The sequence below is a fragment of the Ovis aries genome, chromosome 19, assembly GCF_016772045.2.
Source record: "Ovis aries strain OAR_USU_Benz2616 breed Rambouillet chromosome 19, ARS-UI_Ramb_v3.0, whole genome shotgun sequence".
Lineage (NCBI taxonomy): Eukaryota > Metazoa > Chordata > Mammalia > Artiodactyla > Bovidae > Ovis > Ovis aries.
In genome coordinates this window covers 58,411,007-58,434,422 of record NC_056072.1, presented here as the reverse complement: position 1 = coordinate 58,434,422, position 23,416 = coordinate 58,411,007, and the positions used below count along the sequence as shown (strand labels likewise).

Below are 23,416 nucleotides of genomic sequence, written 5' to 3'. Positions count from 1 at the left end.
TCAGACTGTGGGGGAGTGGGAAGGAAGACGCCGGGTACCCTGCAGCCTTCTTTGTCTCCATGGAGACGGCTTTCAGTGGCTCTGCAACAGCCACTCGAGTCAGCACTGCTTGACTGCATCCTCGTGGCACTCCTGCCGGGACGGTCGTGGCTATCCTCCCTTTGCAGATGGGGAAACCGAGGCATGGGACATGAAAGCCACTCTCCCAGAGCCCCCAGAGGAGACCTGGCCACTTCAGTAGGAATCTCTGCCTGGTCCCCAGGCCACAGCAGCCTCCACTAGGCCCAGGAGAGGTGTAGTGTGGAGATGAGAATCCCTACACCAAGCTTCCAATCAGTAGAATCTGCTCCCACCGAAACCAACTGGCCTTTCAAAACCGGGGTGGGGGGAATTTAAAAACTCTGAAGGACCAAAAACAGTCAAAGACTCACTCATGGGTCCCAGTCAGTGCACAGCTGGACACACGGGCCCCAACAAGGGTTTCTAAATCCAGTCCCAGGGGTGAGGGCTTGCTTTTTCAGGAGCCAGCAAGTGGCAGAGGAAGGGGGCTCTGGCCCATGACAGGGACAGAGGACAGGGGACAGGCAAAAGCCAAAGCCCCCACGCCTGACGCCACTGGGAGCCTGGAGGAGGAGGGACCCCCACGGCACCCGTGACAGCACTGAGCTCCTGGGGCCCCGACTCCTCCAGCTCAGGTCCACCCTGGGTTGACATTTCTGCCTGCAGAGGGCCCAGGGGTGGCCCAGGGAGGTGCCAACTTGCCTGGTCCACCACAGAGGTGAGGGCCGCCTCGATGACCGTCTGGCCCCTCTTTGTCACCCTGACATGATGGTACGACCCATTCTGGGAAGAAGCCAGCACCTCAAAGAACTCCGCAGGGAGCACAGTTTCGATGCGGATGTTCTGGAAAGCAACACAGGATGGTGAGAGGAGATTCCGGAACAACTCGGGGAAGTCAGGACGCGGGAAAGAAGCCACGTGGCCTCCAAAGAGCAGTCGGGCCAGACTGGTGAGCCGCACAAAACCCAGGACTGAGCTCTGAGCCCTGAGCCTTAGCCCCTTCGTGCATGACCCGATGAGCTGGTGCTCAGGAGCGCGAAGTCACAGTTGGCTCTCAAACCCCGTGGTCCCAACAAGGAAACCACCAAATACAAAGAACAACAATGGAATCCCTTAGAGCTAACTTCCCCCCAAGACGGTGATGGAGCGAGTCTAGGAACACAAGGAAGGCGGTGGCTTCTGCCAAGAGGCCGAAGGGAAACCTCAGGGCCCACAAGGAAGGTCTGGATATTCTCAGGATCCTTGGAGGGCAGATGGTAGACGCCACCCCCGCCACCATCACCGCCTCTATAACCCTGCTGCCTGTGGCTTCCTCTCCCTGCTCCAACCCTGATGGGAGTGCGGCCTTAGGGTGCAGGGTCGGGCTCACGGGGCCCTGAGATGCCCGAGGTTCCCCATGACAGGGTTTCCCAGGGATCCAGCAGCACCATAAGAAGCCCCCCAACTCAGCCCGCATGCTAGGGGGCCCTGTGATTTGAGGCAGCTCTTCAGGCACCTGCTCCAGGAGAAGTACCCCTGCACCCCCAACCAGGCCAGAAGGGGACTCACATCTGACAGGTACACCCTGTTGCCGGACTTGTCAAGCACTTCGACGGTGACTTCGTACAGACGGCCAGTCTCGAGCACCCACCTGCCACCAGGGTGGACCGTGAACCCTGCAGAAGAGGCAGGTGCACAGTCTCAGCACTGGGGTCACAGGGGCCTGCGGCTCAGGAAGAGGGCAAACCAGGCCCCGTGAGCACCGGGGCCACAGCCGCTCCGCTGCACGCCTCCCGGGGAGGGACCAGCGCCCATGAATGGCAGATCTAATGCCCACAGCAGCCCTGAGCCCTCAGAACCCGAGCGGACCTCAGATGCCCCTGGATCAAACCTGAACATTGACTCCCGATGGCTTCAGGGCCCATTCAAACTTGACCTTATCCATGGTGGGCCCAGCTCTGACCCACAGTGAGTCTGCACCCTGAGTCCACAGTAGGTCTGCACTCTGGGTGCACAATAGGTCTGCACGCTGAGTGCGCAGTAGGTCTACACTCTGGTGCACAGTAGGTCTGCACTCTGATTTCACAGTGAGTCTATACTCTGAATACACAGCAAATCCACACTCTGGGTGCACAGTAGGTCTGCACTCTGACTTCACAGTGAGTCTGCACCCTGAATCCACAGTAGGTCTACACTCTGAGCACTGCCCCCGGGCAGCTGGCCCTGACTATGCTCCTCTGGGTCCTCTATGGCTGGGAATTTCTCCCCTCCTCTCTAGGCCTCCAGCCTTCCCCTCTTTTCCTCCAAGACCATCTCGCCAGCATCCGCAGCCATGGTGCGGTCTGTGCAGCGCCCAGGTATAAAGCCAGGAGACAGAGCCCTCCCCACTCTACTCTGTCCTGCTTCTCTCCCTGAAGAGCTGGCTACCTGCTGGAATTTGGCCCACCCTTCCTCCACTTGTCCTGTACACAGATGGGGGAAGGACTGGGGGTCAGGGTGGGAGCTGATGTCCCAGGCCTCCCAGCCAGCAGATCTGGCCAAAGTGAGGCCATTTTCTGGGGAGCTGTTGCTTTCATCTGACTCTTTACCTCCTGTAATCCCAGATAACCCAGGACGCACACACTCACCTAGGTACCCAGGCTCCACCACGTAGATTGTGCTGTTGGGTAACCGGGAAGCTCCCTGCATGCGGATGCCTGGATTTTGAATTAAGGAGCAACGAACAGACTGGCAGGCTTCGGTCTGGTTCCTGTGGCTCCGTCATTGTCAACATCACGCAGGCAGAAGCAAGGATGGAAGGACCCCTGCACTAGGCCTGCAGAACACAGGTCTTTTCCAGGATCGGCGGCCACAGGGCACTTCCTCCACTCAAAAGGGGGCCTCTACAGGGACCCTGGAGACCGCCTGGGCCACGTGAACCAGTCTGGGACACGTGACAGCCCACATGCTGGTATGGGAACAGCCTAGGCCAGGCCCCTAGGATGAGACCAGAGAAAGTTCCAGAGGCAGGAAGGGGGGCTCAGCCCCAGCCACTACTCCCACCTTGGAGCCTCTCCAAGGAGTCCTGCACAGAGGTGAGCCGTTCTGCTCAGACACGGTGCTATTTTGGTCCTTTTTGATTTTCAGACCTTGAGGGAAAACTGGGCTATTTTTAGCCTCGCCAAGGTTTCAGGGAGAAAAGTGACTTGACTTCCAAACAGCACGTGTGTGCAGGACACACATGCGTGGACGCGCCATCCAGGAAAAGGATACTCTTGTGGCCAAGGACCAGGCTACTCTGCCCCAGCTGCACAGCGGTGACCGTCGACGTATCCTGGGCCAAGACCGCCACAGGCCGGCCCGGGGCTCCCTGCGGGTCCCAGACATTGTTCAGAAGCTGTAGCTCGTACTGATCAGACGGCATTGAGAGTTCTGGCCACCCAGAAACAGGGATGAGCAAAGCGGGCGGAGAGAGCCAAGACAGGAAATGGTAAAAGTCAATGTCACTCTCCCTCACCCCCACCCCCACCCCCACCCCCACCACGGCAATCCCTGGACCCTGCAGTCAGTACAGCTGCTTGATTTTCTTTTTTTGCCTAGTTTTTTTCAGCACTTTCAATTTTAATAGTATTCTCCATGCCTGTGGACAAAGCTGACACTCTCCATGAATTTTCAGAGGCAATCAGTTTTCTGTGGATGCCATGAGCAGCTTTTTTTTTTTTTTTTTAATAATTAAGCACAGCCTCTGACTCAAACTGCCAGCATCTGGCAGGATACCAACATTAGAGCTTTTTCTGCTTGTCACAGAAGTAAATGACGCTGCTTTTGCACTGAGGGGCCCAGGGCAGGGCTCACTGGACCTGGCCATCTTCCGGGGGTCTGCAAAGAGATGCTGGTCTGTGGTGCCCCACTGGGTTTCAAGAAATATTTGTAAAGAATTTTCTCTCTTGCTGTCCTGACCTTCCACTGGTGTTCTCTGTGTCGTGCTGTGGAAGAGAACCCACCCAACAATTTCCCTGGGAAATAACGGGTTCTACAAACCCATGACCTCGGGGTCTGACCTTCCTGTGCACCTCACCCTGTTTATCCCACGACGCCCCTGAAACCCTCACGTGAGCACTGGGGGACCTGCAGAAATCAAGACCGGAAGCTTGCTAGGGGCCCCTCAGCAGCGGGCAGCAGACCTGGGACGCAGACCACAGGGAGCAGGACCACGTGGACACGCCCCCTCTCCGCCGTCTGTAGGACTTCCTATCAGATAGCCCACTCACCGAGCCTGTGTGTGAGGCCCCGCTCCGGCCCTCCAGAGAGGGACCACAGTCAGCTTCCCTGCTCACCACCTCATCCCAGGCGGGGGCTGCCCCGGGAGGCGCCCAGGACAAGGATCCGAGAGGCGTTTCATCCAGAACATCCTTCAGAACGCCCAGGAATTCTGAAAGGGGGGGTGGGCAACATGCCCATCTCCAGCCCTAGGGTACCAGTTGTGTGTTCCAATAAGTCCCCAGGAATTTGCCCTGGAGCAGAGTGTTCTCAAAGTGTGTTCCCTGGACCATCAGCATCACCTGGGAAGCTGCAAATAATTGGTCCCATCCCAGGCCCGCTGAACCAAACTCAGGGAGCAAGACTCTGGAAGGATCTTGAACAACAAGATGTAACTCTATTTATACATCATGAGAAACGCTGGACTGGAGGAAGCACAAGCTGGAATCAAGACTGCTGGGAGAAACATCAATAACCTCAGATATGCAGATGACACCACCCTTATGGCAGAGAGTGAAGAGGAACTAAAAAGCCTCTTGATGAAAGTGAAAGAGGAGAGTGAAAAAGTTGGCTTAAAGCTCAACATTCAGAAAACGAAGATCATGGCATCTGGTCCCATCACTTCATGGGAAATAGATGGGGAAACAGTGGAAACAGTGTCAGACTTTATTTTGGGGGGCTCCAAAATCACTGCAGATGGTGATTGCAGCCATGAGATTAAAAGACGCTTACTCCTTGGAAGAAAAGTTATGACCAACCTAGATAGCATATTCAAAAGCAGGGACATTACTTTGCCGACTAAGGTCCGTCTAGTCAAGGCTATGGTTTTTCCTGTGGTCATGTATGGATGTGAGAGTTGGACTGTGAAGAAGGCTGAGCGCTGAAGAATTGATGCTCTTGAACTGTGGTGTTGGAGAAGACTCTTGAGAGTCCCTTGGACTGCGAGGAGATCCAACCAGTCCATTCTGAAGATCAGCCCTGGGATTTCTTTGGAAGGAATGATGCTAAAGCTGAAGCTCCAGTACTTTGGCCACCTCATGTGAAGAGTTGACTCATTGGAAAAGACCCTGATGCTGGGAGGGATTGGGGCAGGAGGAGAAGGGGACGATAGAGGATGAGATGGCTGGATGGCATCACTGACTCGATGGACGTGAGTCTGAGTGAACTCTGGGAGTTGGTGACAGACAGGGAGGCCTGGCATGCTGCGATTCACGGGGTCGCAAACAGTCGGACACGACTGAGCAACTGAACTGAACTGAAGACAACAAAAATGAGGGGCTTGCCTGGTGAACCTCTCCAGCGCCTCCTGTATCACAGGACCTTGCTGCTTGTCTGAGGTCCTGAGCAGGGAAGGCTCTGCGGATGTGAAAGGTTCCTGTCCGTCCACAGGTGGAGGAGATTGCTCCTGGGCCCCAGCCCAGCCCAGCTACCACTGCTGAGGGCAAGAGGCCAGCCCCAAAGGTGCCCTTCCGTGGGCAGGAGGGCAGCTGGGCTCTGACCCCCCTCAACCCTGGCTGATCCTCCAGACGTGTTTCTGATTGCCGGAACCCCCACCCCCACCCCGTGTAGGCTGCAGGGATGACCACGGAGCTCCTGGGGAGGTGGGTCCAAGCCCAGGACGAGGAGAAGCACACAGCCCTGCCTCTGAGCCCAGCCCTGCAGGCAGCCCAGCATACAGTCGCTCTGGGCAGCCGCAGCTCAGGGTGCACTGGGTCCTTTAATAGCTGCATCTTGGACTCAGGAACCCCTGCTCCACACCCATCCATCTTTCAACCTCAGCCCGATTTATCCCAGGAATTTCCAGCAGCCCTGTCACCGAGGTCTCCTTAGACACCCTGTTCCTCAGCCAGCACGTCCTCCCCACGTCTTATTCTCACAGTTGGTTACTGCGCCAGGCAAGCCTGTGACACCAGCACCATGCACTGAGGACCAAGCAGGGCCTCACAGACACCCCTCTTCTGGGCCCCTCGCCCCCTTCACCTGCCCCACTGCAGGCCGTCACTGGAGACCCAGGTGGGTGGGTCCTGGGCCGCCCCCCAACCGCTGCGGTCCCCTCAACAGTGCCCACAGACAGAGCAGGGGCTCCATAAACAAACAGGCTCGTGAGAAAGCACGCCACCACTCAGCGGAGAAGGGCATGGCCATCCACTCCAGGATTCTCACCGGGAGAGCCCCAGGGACACGGCACACGCTGCGTGGGGTCGCAGAGTCGGACGTGACTGAGCAACTAACACCTTCGCTTACACCGTCACTTAACGGAAGGCAGGCAGACGTCAGGAGATGAAAATAGGAAAGAAAAGGGGAAACACTGCATTTGGAAGGAAGAGAGACTGAGAGAAAACGCGAAGAACGGATTTGGGGTGACTGCCCTCTGGGTGTCATCCTCTGAGCCTTCTGCGGGACGTCATATAAGACTAGGGCTCGCCGAAATCCAGGTCCCCTGTCACGACGCCGTCCCCCTGACTTTCCTGTCTGGCAGCCGGTTAAAAATGACAGCAATGTGAATTCTATGTCAATTAAAAACAAGCCATCCAAAAAAAAAAAAAAACAACGGACAGTGCGTTTCCACCCAGATGTCTTGTTCACAGTGGGTCGGTGCTGGCTCCTCCCCGTCCGTCCCCGAGCATCTGTCTGGAAGGCACGCCAGCCCCGGCGCCTGGTGCCATCAGTCACGCAGGTGCGTTTATTTTTAGAGGCATTTTCCATCTCATTACCCTACAGATGCGAGGAAGGCAGCTTAACTACTTCCTCTCCGGGGCTAACTTTCCTGGGTTCCATTCTTTGCTTTCTACCGGAGGTCAGTGACCAAGCCCAAAAGTCGTCTGGGTGTCTTGGGATGTGCTGTCCGTCAGACACTGAAGGGTAAGCGGTGAAGTCGGCTTTATTAAATCTCCCCCAACCTCCCTGGTGGGGCACATGTCTCCACTCTCATCCACCCCTGCAAAGAGGCCACCCGCCCTGCCCTGGGAGGACAGAGGGCCGCTGTCGTGCCTCCCCAGGGCCGGGATGCCCCGATCCTGCAGGCGTGGGATTACAGGCAAAGCACTGACAGCTCTGTGACTATCGGGCATCTGGGCCTCGGTTTCCTCATCTGTAAACCTGTTTTCCTTCCTCAGTAAACCAAGGTAGTACCGAAACCCCCGTCACAGCATTGTTGGGTCATGACGTGACAAGCACGACGCCGAGGAAACGCTCACCACGGTCAGACGTCTCCAGACCACCTCCATCCGGTCACAAGGCGCTTCTTGACAGTGCGCAGCGGGAGGTGGTATTGTCAGGAACCCCCGCCAGGTTCACTCTGGCCTTTCAACCTGTTCCCACCGCGTTCCCCCTGAGCACTCAGGGGCAGGATCCCGAGAACTCCGCCCCTGAGCCATCTCCCCTTCAAGAGTCTCAGAAGGCCACACCCGGGTCCTAAATCTGGGGGGCACGTCAGCCTCGGGCCAGGACCCCACCCAGCTTCGTACACACCCCACCTCCACACTGATACACACAGAAGAGCCAGACGCTGAGCGCCCACCACTTAGGGCTGCTCAGGACCCCCAGTCTCCTGTCCTTCAGCAGGGCACCCTGAGTGGGAGAGAGCTGGACCCCAAGGCCTCCCCAGGCCTGCAGCGCCTGCTACACGATAATGACAGACCAGACCCACCGCCCTGATCTGCAGACCCAGCTGCGGAACAGGCGCAGGCTGCTCCGACGTTGGAGCAGCTACACACTTCGTAACTGCTGCCCTGCCTCACAGACAGGAAGCCAGCAACTGGGGGAGGCGCCTGCCCGGACACGCCTCGCAGCCCGCAGGCCTTGAATGGGACACTCTCGCACCCACGAGCCTGGACGCCCTGGGCTCTGACCACGAAACGTGTGTAAACGAAACAAAATGATGACGATGATAATTCTTAGCAGGCCTGGTGATGCATGAAGAACACTCACCACCAAGGATGCGTCACACGTACGCAGAGCCTTAGAGCTTCCGGAACACATCCACAATAATTCATCCATCGTGCCCTCGACACAGGCAGAAAGGCCCTGAGGGCTCCAGCAGAGACGCTGAGCCCTAAAGTGGGGCAGTGCCTAGTCCAGGCCGCCCAGGAGTCAGCGCCAGTCCGACGCTGACTGGGAACAAAACCCAGTCCGATGGAAGCTCGTGGCTTCTGACATTCTTCAAACAAAGGGATATAAACCCCCAAGGACTGCAAGCAGGATCTCAAGATGTTTGTTCACCTCTGCTCACAGAGGCACTATTTATAATAGCCAAGAGGCAGAAGAAACCGTGTCCATCAAAGGATGAACCTCCAAAATGTGGTCTATACAGACAGTAGACAGGTACTCAGCCTTGAGAAGGGGGGACATCGTGCCGCCTGGTCCAATCCAGACAGGCCTAGAGGATGCTCTGCTCAGTGAAATAAGCCGGCCACAAAAGGCCAGACACTACACGATTCCACTCACATGAGGTCCCGACAGCAGTCGGATTCATAGAAACAGAAAGCACAAGCGGGCTGGTCAGGGGCTGGAGAAGGGGGCTAGGGAGTTAGTGCTTAACGGGCTCAGAGCTTCAGTTTGGGAAGACGAAGTTCTGGAGATGACGGTGGCGATGGCTGTACAACAATCTATCGATAGATATAATCAATGTCACTAAAACCCACACTTAAGAAGTAGCTAAAACGGCAAGTTCCACGTCATGCCTATTTCACCGCGATAAAAAGGCTGCCTGAGCGCAGCGTGCAGCGGGGGGCCCACCTGTAATTTTCCCTTGCCTGATCTTCTGCACGCTGTAGCGGATGGATGTCCCCACCAAGAGGTAGACGTCGTGAGCCGGGTTCAGAAGGATGTTCTCCAAGACCAGCAGCCGGACCTCCGCGGGGTGGACGTTCTAGCGTGAGGAAGAGAGAGAAGGGGAGGTGAGCCCGAGTGGGGGTCGGTGTGGGCGAGAGACAGAACCTCGAGAGCTTTTCAGCCTGTTCACTGAAGGCAGGCGAGGCTGAGAAACCAAGGCAACACCTTGGGACGCCCCAAGCCCCAGGGGGCCCTGTGGCAGAGGGGGCAGGCGTTCAGAGGTCATGGCCAAAATACCCCGAGCACAGCACTTCACAGCGTGTAGCCTGCAGGTCAGTTTTAAATGTAAGAAGTACAGAGAAGATCGAGGAGCCAGGAGTGATGGCTATGGAGACGGAGGCGCCAGGGGCTCCAGGCAAGAGCCCCAAAGGCCAGGGAGGTGGGGGGCCCGCTCGCAGCCCGAGGAAGAACGGCTGCGCTCTGACAAGCGCCCACTGTTCAGGCCACCCCGCCAGCCCGCCTCTCGTCCCCACCCAGACTCCCTCCTCAGGAAGCATCATGACAGACTGAAATCGGGGGCAGACACCTGCATGGAGTCCGGGGCGCCCCGGATGGTCAGACTCTGTGGGGCCGGCACCTTCCACTGTCTTGGAGCTGCTCGTCACCCCACAAGTTGGGAAAATGGAGGGCAAAGCAAGGGATCCCTGTCCACAGAAATGCAGACGTGTGTTCCCTGGAGGACAAGCAGTGCTCATCCCTGGACGCAGGCCGGTTCTGCACCTCTCTGTAGGTCTCTTTGGGTTTTCTACTGAACACGCTCTGACATGTTACACGCATCCTCACTTAACGTTAAGTTACGGTTCCCATTCCCGGTGGCCATGTAGGAAGACCCTGCACTCACCCCTCCCAGTCGTGTCTACAGCTACATATGCAACAGCTTCCTCTTAAAAATCCCCCAAAACTGGCAAAGCAACCTCTTCACACGGGACAAACAGCAGGGAAACCACACCAAAGCGACTAGGATCCCAGGACAGTCTCATCATAAACCTCACCCCTCACCGGGAACCCAAACCCGGGGCCTCTCCCTGAGGAGGGAAGGGTTTGGGTCTCACATCAGGCTCCAGTGCCTGAGAGATGAGCCCCAAAACGTCTGGTCTTAAAGACCTGAGTCGGGGGCTTCCCTGGTGGCTCAGTGGTAAGGAATCTGCCAGAGCCTGCAGGAGACACGGGTTTGATCCCTGGTCCGGGACTATCCCACGTGCCACAGAGCAGCCAAGCCCGGGCACCACAGCCGCCGAGCCTATCTCTAGAGCCGGGGGGCGGCAGCTCCTGACGCCCACGCCCCTACCGCCCGTGCTCTGCAGAGAGAGACGCCACCTCAGCGAGAAGCCTGCGCACTGTGAGCAGACAGCAGCCCCCGATCTCTGCAACTGAAAGCCCGCACAGCAGCGAGGCCCAGCACAGCTGATAACCAGTACGTGCACTTACAGAAAAAAAGACCAGAGGGGCTGCGGGGACTGGCAGGCGTCCCTGAAGGGCCCGGCTATGCAGAAACCTACCGCCTGGGGCCCAGAGCAGGCACAGCCCGTGGAGAGTGCTCAGGGAATTCCCTGGTGGTCCAGTGGGTTAAGACTCAGCACTTTGGCTGTTGAGGGCATGGGTTCAATCCCTGGTTAGGGAACTAAGATCCCGCAAGCCGTGTGGTGGGACCAAGATATCGGAAAGGAAGGAAGGAGAGAAGAAAGGGAGAGAGATGCTCAGGCGTGCTGTGACAGAGACTCAGCGCCCACTGGACTCGTTCCCGCCAGCGGACCCCTGCTCGGCCACGCCCCGGAGCTCAGACGCCCCCTCCCCGGTGCCCCAGTTCTCATATCTCCACCTGGCTTTGTAGCTACCACCCAGGAAACAAGCCAGATCACCGCATGCTGGGGGCTGAGGTCGGGGTGCTGAGCTCCCGGGTCACACAGGCCTGTCACAATTGGAGAGACCGTTCCTGGCAGGACCCCAGCCCAGGGCACGCAGACAGCAGACCAGCACGCCCAGCCGTCCTGGGAAAGAGGCCGGTCGGTCTGCCCAGAGGGGCCCCCAGAGAGCTCTGCGGGGGGTGGGCCGGGCGGCACCGCCACACCCCAGCCTCAGTCGAGCCCACCTGACTTACAGAAGCGGGGAGCACCCATCCCCGGGGCCCTGACTTTGGCAGCTGCTGCCGGACGACATGTCTCCACACCCGGCTCTGGTGCCCAGACACGGGCTCTCGGGTTCCATGGGACCGGAACCAGCCGAGAAAGCTCTTAACCAGCTACCAGCCCCAGGGCACAGCAGGAGTCAGCGCACCCCGGAAGCTGATCTTTCTAGAAAGCAGCCAGCAGTTGGGGCTCAAGACCGGGGCTCAGGGTGAAATGGAGGGACCGCCTTGGGGGTGCAGCGATGCTGGTGCTGGCTCCCCAGCCACCTGTTCCCAAGCGCGGCTCACAGCAGACCCTGGTCCCCGCACGGCATCTCCTCTCCGCTAGTAAACACGCCAGGGGCCCATGCATCCAGATGCCGCCCCGGAGCCCAGGGCCGCCCGCGCCCACCTTGTACACGGCCTCCTGGATGCGCGCCTTGAGCTTGGAGCTGCCCGTCTTCAGCCCGGACACTAGGATGGTGTCGCCCTGCTTGGCCGCCTTCTCCATCTCTGAGATGTAGGAGGGGGGGATGTAGGTGGACTCCAGGAATGTCAGGATGCTGGAAAAGAAGCGTGTGCTCAGCCCTGCCGTGCGGAACCAGGAACCTCACGCATTCCCTCTAGGTGGCTCCTCCGCGTGCTGCCAGGCGCCACAGAAATGACCCAGTGGGTGTCGCCTAGAAAACCGTCCCCAGAACGCCCCGCCTCAGAACTTCCAGCATCCCCGGAAACACCCGGGCTCTCAGTCCCCGGCCCGGCCCTTGGTCTGCACCTGGGAACCTGCATTTTATAAACATCCAGCTGTGACTCTGATCAAAGGCAGCACTGAAATCTGAGGACTGCCCACTTAGCTGAGGGACCCCTGGTGGCTCACATGGTAGAGAATCTGTCCGAAATGCTGGAGACTTGGGTTTGATCCCCGGGTCGGGAGGGTCCCCTTGAGGAGGGCACGGCAACCCCACTCCAGTATTCTTGCCTGGAGAACCCCAGGGACGGGGGAGCCTGGCAGCCTACGGTCCATGGTGTTGCAAAGAGTTGGACACGACTGAGTGACTTTCACTCAGTCAACTTTATGAAACACTTTGGCCTCACAGACGTGAAGGGTGAGCCCCAGGACCAGAGGCCCAGCCAGGGCTCCCCACTAGTCCCACTCTCCTCTCCCCGGCCAGCTCCTGCATCTGGGAAACGGTTCAGCGATGACCCCTCAAGTGTCAGGAACAAGGGATCACATTGCATCCTACCCTAACCCTACCGTTAGGCTGTGGGAAGGGAGGGAGCATTCGGGATGGAGTGGGACCCCCAAAGCGCAGGCTGGTGAGCGGGGCCAGCCTGAGTCTTTCCTGACAGACAGATCTATAAATAAGCCTCCCATTCCGCCTGAACGAGAGCAGTCAGACATGCTCATTCTCCCCAAGACCGGCCGAGTGCTGCGGTGACTCATTTCCTCGCCGTTCCACAAGGTATTCCATGCTGAAATTTGCTTTCTTTGCAAACAGAAGAGTTTGGGTTCTTTTTTTTTTATCATTTTCTATTTTTCAGAGGATAATTACTTAACAATATTGTGAGGGTTTTCGCCATACATCCACACCAATCAGCCGTAGGTATACATACGCCCCCTCCCCACCCCACCTCTCTGGGTTGTCGCAGAGCATGGGGTCTAGGTTCCCTGCATCTGACGTCATGCCTCCCACTGGCTGTCTACTCCACATACGGTAACGTGCATGCTAAGCCATGCCTCCCACTGGCTGTCTACTCCACACACGGTAACGTGCATGCTAAGCCATGCCTCCCACTGGCTGTCTACTCCACACACGGTAACGTGCATGCTAAGCCATGCCTCCCACTGGCTGTCTACTCCACACACGGTAACGTGCATGCTAAGCCATGCCTCCCACTGGCTGTCTACTCCACACACGGTAACGTGCATGCTAAGCCATGCCTCCCACTGGCTGTCTACTCCACACACGGTAACGTGCATGCTAAGCCACTTCAGCAGTGTCGTTTCTGCGACTCTTTGCGACTCTATGGACTGTAGCCCACCAGGCGCCTCTGTCCATGGGATTCTGCAGCCAAGAATACTGGAGGGGGTGTCCTCTCCTCTCCTTCTCCAGGGGATCTTCCCCACCCAGGGAGCGAGCCCGTGTCTCTTACATCTCCTGCGCGGGCGGGCAGGCGGGTTCTTTGCCTCTAGCGCCACCTGGGAAGCCAAAGAATGCTGGAGGGGGCTGCCAGGTCCTTCCCCAGGGAATCCTCCCGACCCAGGGATGGAGTCCAGGTCTCCTGCATCGCAGGCGGACTCTTCACAGCCTGAGCCACCAGATACATCTGTGTATGTTCAAAGCCATTCTCCCTCATCGTCCCACCCTCCTCTTCCCCACCCCCCTGTCGTCCCACCCTCCCCTTCCCCCCCCATCATCCCACCTCCTCTCCCCCCACCATCATCCCACTCTCCCCACCCCCCCGTTGTCCCACCCTCCCCTTCGCCCCCATCATCCCATCTCCCCTTCCCCCCATCATCCCACCTCCTCTCCCCCCACCATCATCCCACCCTCCTCTCCCACCCACCATCATCCCACCCTCCCCACCCCCTCCATCGTCCCACCCTCCCCTTCCCCCCCATCATCCCACTTCCTCTCCCCCCACCATCATCCCACCTCCTCTCCCCCCCATTGTCCCACCTCCTCTCCCCCCGGGTCCACAGCCCGTTGTCTGTGCTTGTCTCCTCTCCTGTCCTGCATGTAGGATCATCAGTACCACCCTTCTAGACTCCACACGTGTGTGTTCATAGATGAGATTCGTCTCTCTCTTCCTGACTCACTTCACTCTGTATAACAGGCTCTAGACTCATCCACCTCGTTAGAACTGACTCATGCGTTCCTTTCCACAGCTGAGTAGCATTCCCTTGTGCGTCTGGACCACGGCGTCCTGACCCACTCCTCTGGTGACGGACATCCGGGTCGCCTCTCTGTCCTGGCTATTGTAAGTAATCTCCTGCTGAACTGAATAAAAGCCCAGGGCACTCTGGTTCCAACGCTCTCAGCACTCCTGGACTTGGGTCAGCACGCAGCTCACGCCCGGTGCTCGGAAGCTCCGGGCCGCTGTCAGGGCAGGAAACAGGGCTGGTGGGGGGAGGGGGCAGGCAGCCCGCAAATCCTGAACACCTAGTGTGTGCCAGGCCTGGCGACGGGCTCTCATCCCGTCAAGGTGCTCCCCATCCAGCACCCCTGAAGGCGGGCACAGTGACGCCTCCATCCGCTGGAGGAGGAAGCTGGTGCTCAGGTGGTTACAGTCCTTGACGACAGCCACAGGCAGGACACGACAAGGTCAGGATTGGGCGCCAGGTCTCTCTGACCTAAAGCCTGCACTCTGGGCTTACAAGACAGCAGGAGTTCCAGAGCTCATCATTCAGGAGATGGAGGTTGACAGCCCAGCCCCCAGAGAGCTCTGAGCCAGGAGGGCAACTGGCTTACACGGTGTCAGGCTGTGAGAGTGCCCGCTGTGGAAATGGCCGTGAGCTGAGCCCCAGTGCTTCCTGGAGCCCTTAGCTGGACTTTTTAAAGTGTAAATAAGAGGTCAGACTCATAACTCCCCATAAAAAAGTTATTAATTGCAAGGGGGAAGAAAGCGACTTCAGAGTGGGGCACCTGGCAGACACCACCCTCCCGGAGGATGACAGAGGACAAAGTCAGTGCTGCTTTATGATAAGATGCAGTGAGAATGCGGAATCTCGCCTCTGGTGATGTCCCTGCAAAGATGCAGACTCTGGGTCTAATCAGAGGGAACGTCAGGTTGGAATGGGGGAAGCTCTACAAAATATCTACACTACCATCATCACAAGTCCCACATCCCGGGAGTCAAAGAAGGCCCAGGAAACTGGACCAAGTCCCCAGGCTGACGGAGACGAGGAGAGACAGGACAGCTTGAGGCAGGGGGCCCTGGGCTGCGTGTTTGCCACAAACGGGGTGAACTGGCAAAACTTGAATGAGGTCCAGTGATTGCAGGCATCAGTGTTAATTCCCTAACTGTGATGACTGTCTCGTCAATATGCAGGGAAGTGTCCTAAGAGATGGTAAACACACACTAAAATAATCGGGGGTCACAGCCAGGCTGGCTGCTTGCTCTCAAATGGTTTGGGGAATCCACTTCCTGTACCGTACTTGCAACTTTTCTGTAGGCTGAAAATCGCTGCAAATCTTTAAAAAGTAAGTCTTCCTCCCCCGCGAACTGTATTCAATGCAGCTCGACGCGATGCAGCATTTTGCTCTTGTTGCTGTTTAGTCGCTCAGCCGCGTCCAACTCTTTGTGACCCCATGGACTGCAGCACACCAGGCTCCTCTCTCTCCATGGGACTCTTCAGGCAAGAATACTGGAGTGGGTTGCCATTTCCTCCTCCAGGGGATCTTCCCGACCCAGGGATCGAACCCACGTTTACGCGTCTCCTGCACTGGCAGGCAGGTTCTTTACCACTGAGCCACCTCCTCTCAGGGGATGTTAGCCCAGACTCCAGGAGCGCACGAGTGCCAGCCAGCAGAACCTTCTGCCGATGGAAATGCCCTGTCCGCCCTGCCCAGTGCGGGTAACACCGGCCACACAGCTAACGAGCAACTGATAGGGTCCGTGCATCGGAGACCGACCCCCGTCTTCCCTGGTGTAAGCATGAACGGCCAGGGTGGGGCCAGTGGCCACCATGCGGCACGGTGAGGATTCCCACAGACCAGAACAGCTGAAGTCCAGCTCCACCCCTTACCAATCCGAGGCGAATGGACAGGGGAACATAAGCCACACGGCTGTCAGGAGGACCGCCCAAGTCAAGACGGGGAGCGAGTCCTCCCACAAGGCGTCCATCTGTCTGCAGAACTGGCCCCCTGCCTCCTGTCCCGCCCGGCGCTGGGACAGGCACCCTCCCGTGCCTGGACAGCTGTGACCAGCTGTCACAGCTGAAGGGACCTCCTAGCCGGGACTGTTACCCACTCACCCACCGTGGGGCCCCTCCCCACCCCTCTGGCACCCCGTGACAGCTCCAGGTAACAGGATGAGCTTTCTCTGCTGCAGCTGGACAGCCCAGCGCCCTCGACAACGGCCCCCAGAACACACCCCGGGACAAGGCCCCGGGACAAGGCCCCGCACGGCTGCGCCAGCCGAACACTTGGACCAGTCCCGGGGCACGTCGGCCGGCAGCCTGGGAACCATCCTGCGCTCCTCGCTGACGGGGGTGCTAACAGTGACGATGAGGGTGAAAGCCCCCAGCCCACCCCCCTCCCACCTCCCTCCCACCTCTTACCGGAGCGCGTTGTGGGTGTCTGAGTAGCCGTCAGCCTCCGTGTCTTTCACGATCGTCCAGTCAAAGACCAGCCCGGCCAGCGTGCTGAACGTGTTTCCTGCAGGAGCAGAGCAGGGGGTGGGGGGGTGCACCCAAGTTAATCCCCGGGGCCAAGGGGAGGGGCGGTGGACTCAGCACCACCCCCCATGGAGCGGGGGCACCATCTCCAGCCTCCCTCCTGGAGGGGAAACCGAGGCGTAAGGGATCAGGGTCACGTGACCAAGCGGGGCTGCGCCCCCTGACCCCGGGTCTCCGCCCCCTGACCCCGGGTCTCCCATGGACACACTGTGTCCCACCTGTGTGCCCCTCACCCCTCGAGTGGGTGAGCGCTTTTCAGTCTAGACAGCGGCTCCTGAGACTGTGAGTCAACCCCCCAGCCCCTCCCCATGCTGGGAGAGGAACCCCGGCCGTCTGGTTTCACGTGCCCATCCTCTCTCCTCCCCGAGGTGCCGAGACCCCCGGTCCCGGTGGAGGAGGTGGGCCTCGCACAGCTGGCCTCCGCTCTGAAGTCCTGACTGCCGGAGGCATGCCTTGGCCCAGACGGAAGAACGGGCGGAGCCCAGCACGTGAGTGGGCGATGATTTCTGGAGGAACAGGACCCAGGCAGGGGCTGAAGCCCTCTGTACACACCTTCTCAAGGTAAGGGCAATGCCTAGCGCTGCTACTCAGAAGCAGGGCGGGAGATGAAACCTGGGGCTCAGAGGCCTGACCTGCCCGGAGCTACGGTGGCCTTCTCCCCGGGTGATTTTGGTCTTGCCCCTTTCCACTGGTTCCCATCATTTCAAATGAAGAAGCGCCATGTATGTGCCCAAGTTCACAAGCCCGCAGATCCGGCGGCCTGGCCCCTTCTTCCTCTAGTGGCCCACGGCTGGCCCAGCCTCTCCGCCGGCTCGCCACATGCCCCAGCACAGGCTACTGCCTCTCCCGCTCCACCTCAATCATCTTCGGATATTCCCCACCCGGCCAGCGCCCAAACAGAGCCTCGGGGGCCTCGAAAAGCTCTTTCTATGGTGCGAAGACCAAGGCATTCAGAGTCAGATGGGCCTGAGAGTCTGCCCCAGCCCACCTCTGAGGTCTAGGGCTGTGGAGAAGGCCGAGAGGAGACAGGGCCCCAGGCGGGGCCTGCAGGGTGCCAGCCAGGTCACCATGGCCTACTGAGGACAAGGAGATGGAGGCTGGGGCAGGCCTCCCGGGGTCTCTTAACCTGGGATTTGGAGACAGGAAATCCCTGTCTTCATCCACTTCAGGAGCTACGCTTGGAGCTCTGTTTTCAGCATCAAAATCCCTTCCCACCTGCACGTTCAGACGTGAAGGGAGGGATGACTGTGGGACCATTCCTAGAGCAGAAAGCGTCCGTGGGCTTCTGAAAGTTTTGCCCACGTGGGGAGGTGCACACACAGGACCAGCGCCTGGTTTGCAGGGCCCTGGTTCGCTCAGGGCCCTCATCCCAAAGGGAAGGAAGGTGTCAGGAGGCAAGTCAGACTTGGGGCAGTTGGAGGGAGGCAGAGGCAGCCCCAGACACAGAGCTGGATGAAGGGGTTCCCTGGAAGGGCACAGATACCCCAATGTGAGCACAGACCCTCAGAGGCACCCAGAGTGCCTGCCCTGCAACTCGGGTTACACACAGACATGCCAGCTAGTGGGGTCCCCCCCTGCCAGCTGCTGAACCAACACGCTGCGTCCCGGCTGAGCAGGCCCCGGGAAATGGAGTCAGCATCTCCCCTTCCCGGCCCCCCGACCTCCATGCTAAACCTCTAAAGCTGTGCCCAGATGTGCTCGGAAGCCGGATGAGGCCAGGGGAGAGGCTCACTCTGGCCAAAACGCAGCAGCTGGACCGGACGGTCCTGGGACCGGAAAGGCCTTGCCCGTGCTCCACCCGACACACCCTGGCGTGCTCACTCCCAGCCCAGGGGGATGGAAGGCAGTTGTTGTCATGGGACAAGAACTACGAGGGACAGGCAAGACCCAGGACACCAGGGGACGGGGCACAGGAGGCAGGGAACCCCGGGGGCAGGGAGGGGGCAGTGAAGCAGCATCTCAAGTCCCCGAGGCTCCAAGTCCCAGCGGACCCCGCTCACCACACACAAGTGCGAAAAGAAACGCATCAAAATTTCAAGACGGCAGCAGTGGAGCGTTAAATCAAGCCCAGGGCCCTGTGGCGCACAAGGCCCTGCGTGAAGCTGGCCCTGACGTCTGGGAGACGGAATGAAGCCACAGGAGACAGCAAGCAGTCTCAGCGCGACTTCTCAGAGCGGACAGCGAGCAAGGGCACCTCCCCGCAACACAGGCTGCAGGACCCACACAGTCAGCAGGAGTTTGCAGGCTTGGGCGCTTGTCTGTTTCAAACGTGTCTGTTAGCCCTACTGGGTGCCGAGTGTTCACAGTAACGAAGAGATGCCAGGACCCAGTCTCTGGAGCTGGCACCCCCGCCCCCCGCCCTGGTCTCAGGAGGGCAGCTGGAAAACATAAGCAAACACTAACGAACATTTGCTGGACCAAAGCCCACCGCCAAACGGGGAATGGTGGGACCCCGACCCTGTCCAGAGGCAGAGCGAAAGGCGCCCGCACCCCAAGGCCGGGCTGGGAAGTGCTGGGGGTCTCAGAGGGGAGGGACTCACCCCACGCCGGGAGCCCCGAGGACAGGATATCACGGGGAGGCGGGGGTGCGGGCTGTGGCCCGGGGGGCTCAGCCTCTGAAAGCAGATGGGAGGTGCTCTGAGCAGAGCCTGGGTGTCAGGACGGGGGTGGGGCGTCTGGGGGACCAGAGCCACCCAGCGCTGCCCGGGCACCAGCCACATGCAGGCTGGGAGAGATCAGAAAACAACGAACCCGGGACAGACACCCTGCAGACCACCTCAGGTCAAAAAAATAGACCCCAGACCGTGGCGCAGACCCCAGAGCCCAGGAAAAACTCAGCATCAGGAGACAGCAGTGCGGCCTCTCCAATCTCAGTCTCAAGGATGAAACAGGGTCCCTGCCTGGCGGACCCCACACCTCTCGAGGCTCAAGCATCACAGCTTCTAAGAAACTCTCCTGACCTGTGATCTCCACGCCTCGCCTCTGAGCCCCCTGGGGTTGCTTCCCAACCTGTGGACCCTTCACCCTTTGCCCCCAGAGTGATTACAGACAGTGCCTGCTGGGGTACACGTGGGGCCTGACCTACATGTGGACCCCAGCCTGAGATGCAGCACCCCAGTACCTGGCAGAACTCCAGAGGCAGAACCCACCCAGTGACAGCTAGCGGGCTGAGCGCCCACTGCACGCCGGGCAGGGCGGGGCCTGCACATCTGCTCACCAGCGAGGTGAGTGTCTCTATGTCGGTCTCGCCGGTCAGAGGGCAGTTCAGAGACGCCGGGCAGCTCACCAGATGAATGACGCAGAGAGGAAAGATGGCATGGAGACACTCCAAAACAGGACTCTGACCCCAAAGGACACTGGGCGATGGCTGGGAGACAGCCTTGGTTGACACAGCTCAGGGGCGCCCCTGGCATCCAGGGCAGAGACCAGGGACGCTGCTGACCAGCCTGCCGTGAGTGTCCTGGGCAGCCCCCACCACAAAGGATTATCTGCCCCAAATGTCAACCCCACGAGCCTGAGAAACCCTGATCTGGGAAAGTGCTTCTAGAAGCAGGGGCTAGAGCGGTCAGGGGAGGTTTCAAAGGCAAGGAGAGACTTGACTTGGACTGCAAGTTTTAGAAGCTCCTTTGTTGAAAAGATGTCTTTGGGCCTGACCTACTTTCTTCGACAAAACCTCCACCTACAAATACTCCCTTTGTTCCCTGACTGAGAGGTTGGACTACGGCCGGGGCAGTCAGCCACCCAGCAACACAGATACTGTGAGGAGAGTCCCAGCCCAGAACAAGTGACTGCGCTATTACAAACGGGAGGTCGGGGCATGGGGCTGGCAGCAGAGACGCACTGCCCACAACACACATACATGTGTGGGCACACACACGCATGCACACACGCACACACGTACACACATGCACACGCGTGCACACACGCATGTACACACACGCACACACACACACACAAGAGCACGCGCACACATGCACGCAGTCTGCAGTCTGGACCAGGAAGCCAAGCCCAGCCCTCAAGGCCTCTGCTGGTCACAGCACCGACCCTGTGAGCCGCTCTCAGCTCCCACCGCTGCCCAGACGATGCTGTCGCTTCCCAAAGACACGCTGTACCAACCGGGTCCCTCCAGGCACAGGGCTGACCTCTAGGCCCTGTGGAGTCGTGGCCGTGGCCGTGGCCTTGCTGCCCCCAGGGGCCCGGTGTCCATTCAGAGGCGGTCCCGACCTGTGGCACAACACCCTCCTGGCCAGAGAAGCCCCCCCCCCCACCAGGGAGAGAGCGGGCCACAGGCTAGGGGAGGGCGGACAGCCCGGTGGCCTCACCTTCTGAGTCCAGGGCCTGGATCTTCAGCTCCAGCGGGGCGTCCTCCAGGTAGAGCTCTCGGGTGGTGGAGACGATCTGAATGCCGTGGATGAGGTCCACGATGGCGTCGCAACGCAGGACCTGGCCGGTGGCTGCAGGTGGGAGCGCACGGTCAGGCAGTGGGGGACTCACACCCCCTCCAGCGCCTCATAGGGTGGGCGGTCTCACGCTTTGGCAAAGACTGGGGGTGACCAATGACCCCAAAAACACAGGGCTGGAAGAGCCAAGTCACCCTTAGGAGCCTCACTCGGCCTGGGAGTCAGCCCAGACATCCAGGAAGTGAGGGCTTTGCAGGCACATTAATTGTCCGTCTTGTACTCTTCCATCCTGGGCACCAGCGTTTAAAGCTGTGGCAAGGGGCTTCCCTGGTGGCTAAGCGGTCAAAAACCCGCCTGCCAACGCAGGAGACATAAGCTCGATCCCTGGTCCGGGAAAATCCCACGTGCCGTGGGGCAACTAAGCTCAGGAGCCGCAAGGACTGAGCTCGCGCGCCCTGGAGCCCGAGCTCCACGACGGAGAAGCCACCGCCTGGGGAAGCCGGGCGCAGAGCAACTCGAGGGCAGCCCTGCTCGCCACAGCTGGAGAAAAGGCCCAGCGAGGCCCAGCGAGGCCCAGAGCAAGTGAGCAAACACACGGCTTCTTAACGCTGTGGCAACCAGTCCCTAGACTCCCTAGTTCTGCTCAGGCTGTGACATCTGAGCTCCCCGACAAGGGCCCTGGTTTGACGAGTTAGCACCCAAAAGGACGACGCTGCTCTGAGCACCTGTCCCCGCGCAGAGATCAGGAGCCACACCCAGAGCTTGTGCATCTGAGCGTGTGTACACCGCTGCTGCATAACACCATCAACGACGTGCCAAGTCGCTTCAGCCGTGTCCGACTCTGCGGCCCCATGCACGGTGGCCCGCCAGGCTCCTCTGTCCACGGGACACTCCAGGCCAGAACGCTGGAGTGGGTCGCCGTGCCCTTCTCACTCGACTATGAAAGAGCATCTGCACTTCCACACTGACATTTTTATCTGCTCCATCAATAAGATGCGTAAACGGCATTACCTGGAGAATCTAGGGTAAAGAAATAACTTGGGATAAAGAATCATTCCGACTCTTCTCCAGGCATCATATAAAACTACTTGAACACGCTTAGCTTTCTGAGAAAGTCATTCAGCCTCATTATCAAAAGTCTCAAAAATATTTACATAGACTGTGACCCAGTAAAGCTGGGACTCTATCCTTGGCAGGAAATAACCTGAAAGAACCCAAAATTGTTATCTTGTGTAACATGAGTTTCTTACATAACACTGAAACAAACATCAGAAAACAGTCTGAATATCCAGTGCGGGGAAGGCTCGTTACTCAGCTATTAAAAATACTCCTACACTAAAATGGGAGCCTTTCATGCCATCTTCGGTGGGGGGAAAGCACAGCGGAGAATTCATTGTTTTCTGAGCACTCTTTGTGCCCCCGTGGACTGTAGCCCGCCAGGCTCCTCTGTCCATGGGATTTTCCAGGCAAGAATCCTGGAGTGGGTTGCCATTTCCTTCTCCAGGGGAGCTTCCCGACCCAGGGATCAAACTGTTACATCTCCGGCAGTGGAGGGCAGGTTCTTTACCACTACCCAGGGACGCGGGAGCCTGGTGGGCTGCCATCCATGGGGTCGCACAGAGTTGGACACGACTGAAGCGACTTAGCAGCAGCAGCAGCAGCGCCGCCTGGGGAGCCCCTTATGACCATAATATGGTCAATTAAAGATGCCGAAGTGAACGCTGCACAAACCTCTCCATTTCCAATCACTAAGAGTCATTTTGGTAACAAATAACAACTTGGAAATGGAAGCCCCCCTCCACGGGAGGGAAAGCGGAGCATGGCGCTCGCAGGGGGGACCAGGCTGGGTGCTCCCTGCTTGGTGACCCCCCACCCACTCTGCAGGCGTCCTGCAACCCAGCAAGAGAAGACGAAGTGTGCCCAACCACGGCTCCACAGCCCCAGCGGCCCAAGGTCTCAGTAGGGTGTCCCCACCTCCCCACCTCCCCGTTCCGCGCCAGGGCCAGGCCTGGAAGCCCTTACTGATGTCCTCTGCGAAGATGATGCTGGTCAGGCGGGCGGGCTGGGACAGGCGGGCCTGCACCACCGCCCTCCGGGAGCACTGCTGCTCGTCCAGGCCCAGAGGCTCGATGCTGGCCACCTCCGGCCGGGTTGACGACCTGCAGCGGGAAGATAAGAGTGTGCTCCCTGGAGCTGCTGGAGGGGCAGGGCTGCGATCCGAAGCCAGAGCTGCGGCCTCCGTCTGCCCCAGACTCATAGGAGAGAGGGGCCGGGCTCTGCCAGCTTCAGACTTGGGTGAGCTGGGCGGCCAAGCCCCTCTGCTGGGAACAGGCTCCGCCCGCCCCGAGTTCATCCCACAGGAGCCGGGACACTTGGAAACACCCCTACGTTCAACAGTCC

At 58.9% G+C, this 23,416-nt stretch overlaps 1 protein-coding gene across 5 annotated transcripts in view; it reads right to left on the bottom strand.

The window, feature by feature from the left end:
* The window catches only part of NUP210 (nucleoporin 210), a 91,126-nt gene that overhangs the window by 53,711 nt on the left and 13,999 nt on the right, over nt 1-23,416 (bottom strand). For all 5 annotated transcript variants that reach the window (XR_006057124.2, XM_027957836.3, XM_042236459.2 and 2 more), the window contains exons 2-10: nt 23,039-23,175; nt 20,939-21,070; nt 16,500-16,596; nt 11,628-11,778; nt 9,016-9,148; nt 3,292-3,450; nt 2,667-2,735; nt 1,609-1,715; nt 763-903 (exon numbers count right to left, since the gene is read on the bottom strand). Coding sequence is in view for 4 of the 5 variants with exons in the window: in XM_027957836.3 (XP_027813637.1) it covers nt 763-903; nt 1,609-1,715; nt 2,667-2,735; nt 3,292-3,450; nt 9,016-9,148; nt 11,628-11,778; nt 16,500-16,596; nt 20,939-21,070; nt 23,039-23,175 (1,126 nt within the window). In the remaining variant the exon portion in view is untranslated. The remainder of the gene's footprint in view (nt 1-762; nt 904-1,608; nt 1,716-2,666; nt 2,736-3,291; nt 3,451-9,015; nt 9,149-11,627; nt 11,779-16,499; nt 16,597-20,938; nt 21,071-23,038; nt 23,176-23,416) is intronic.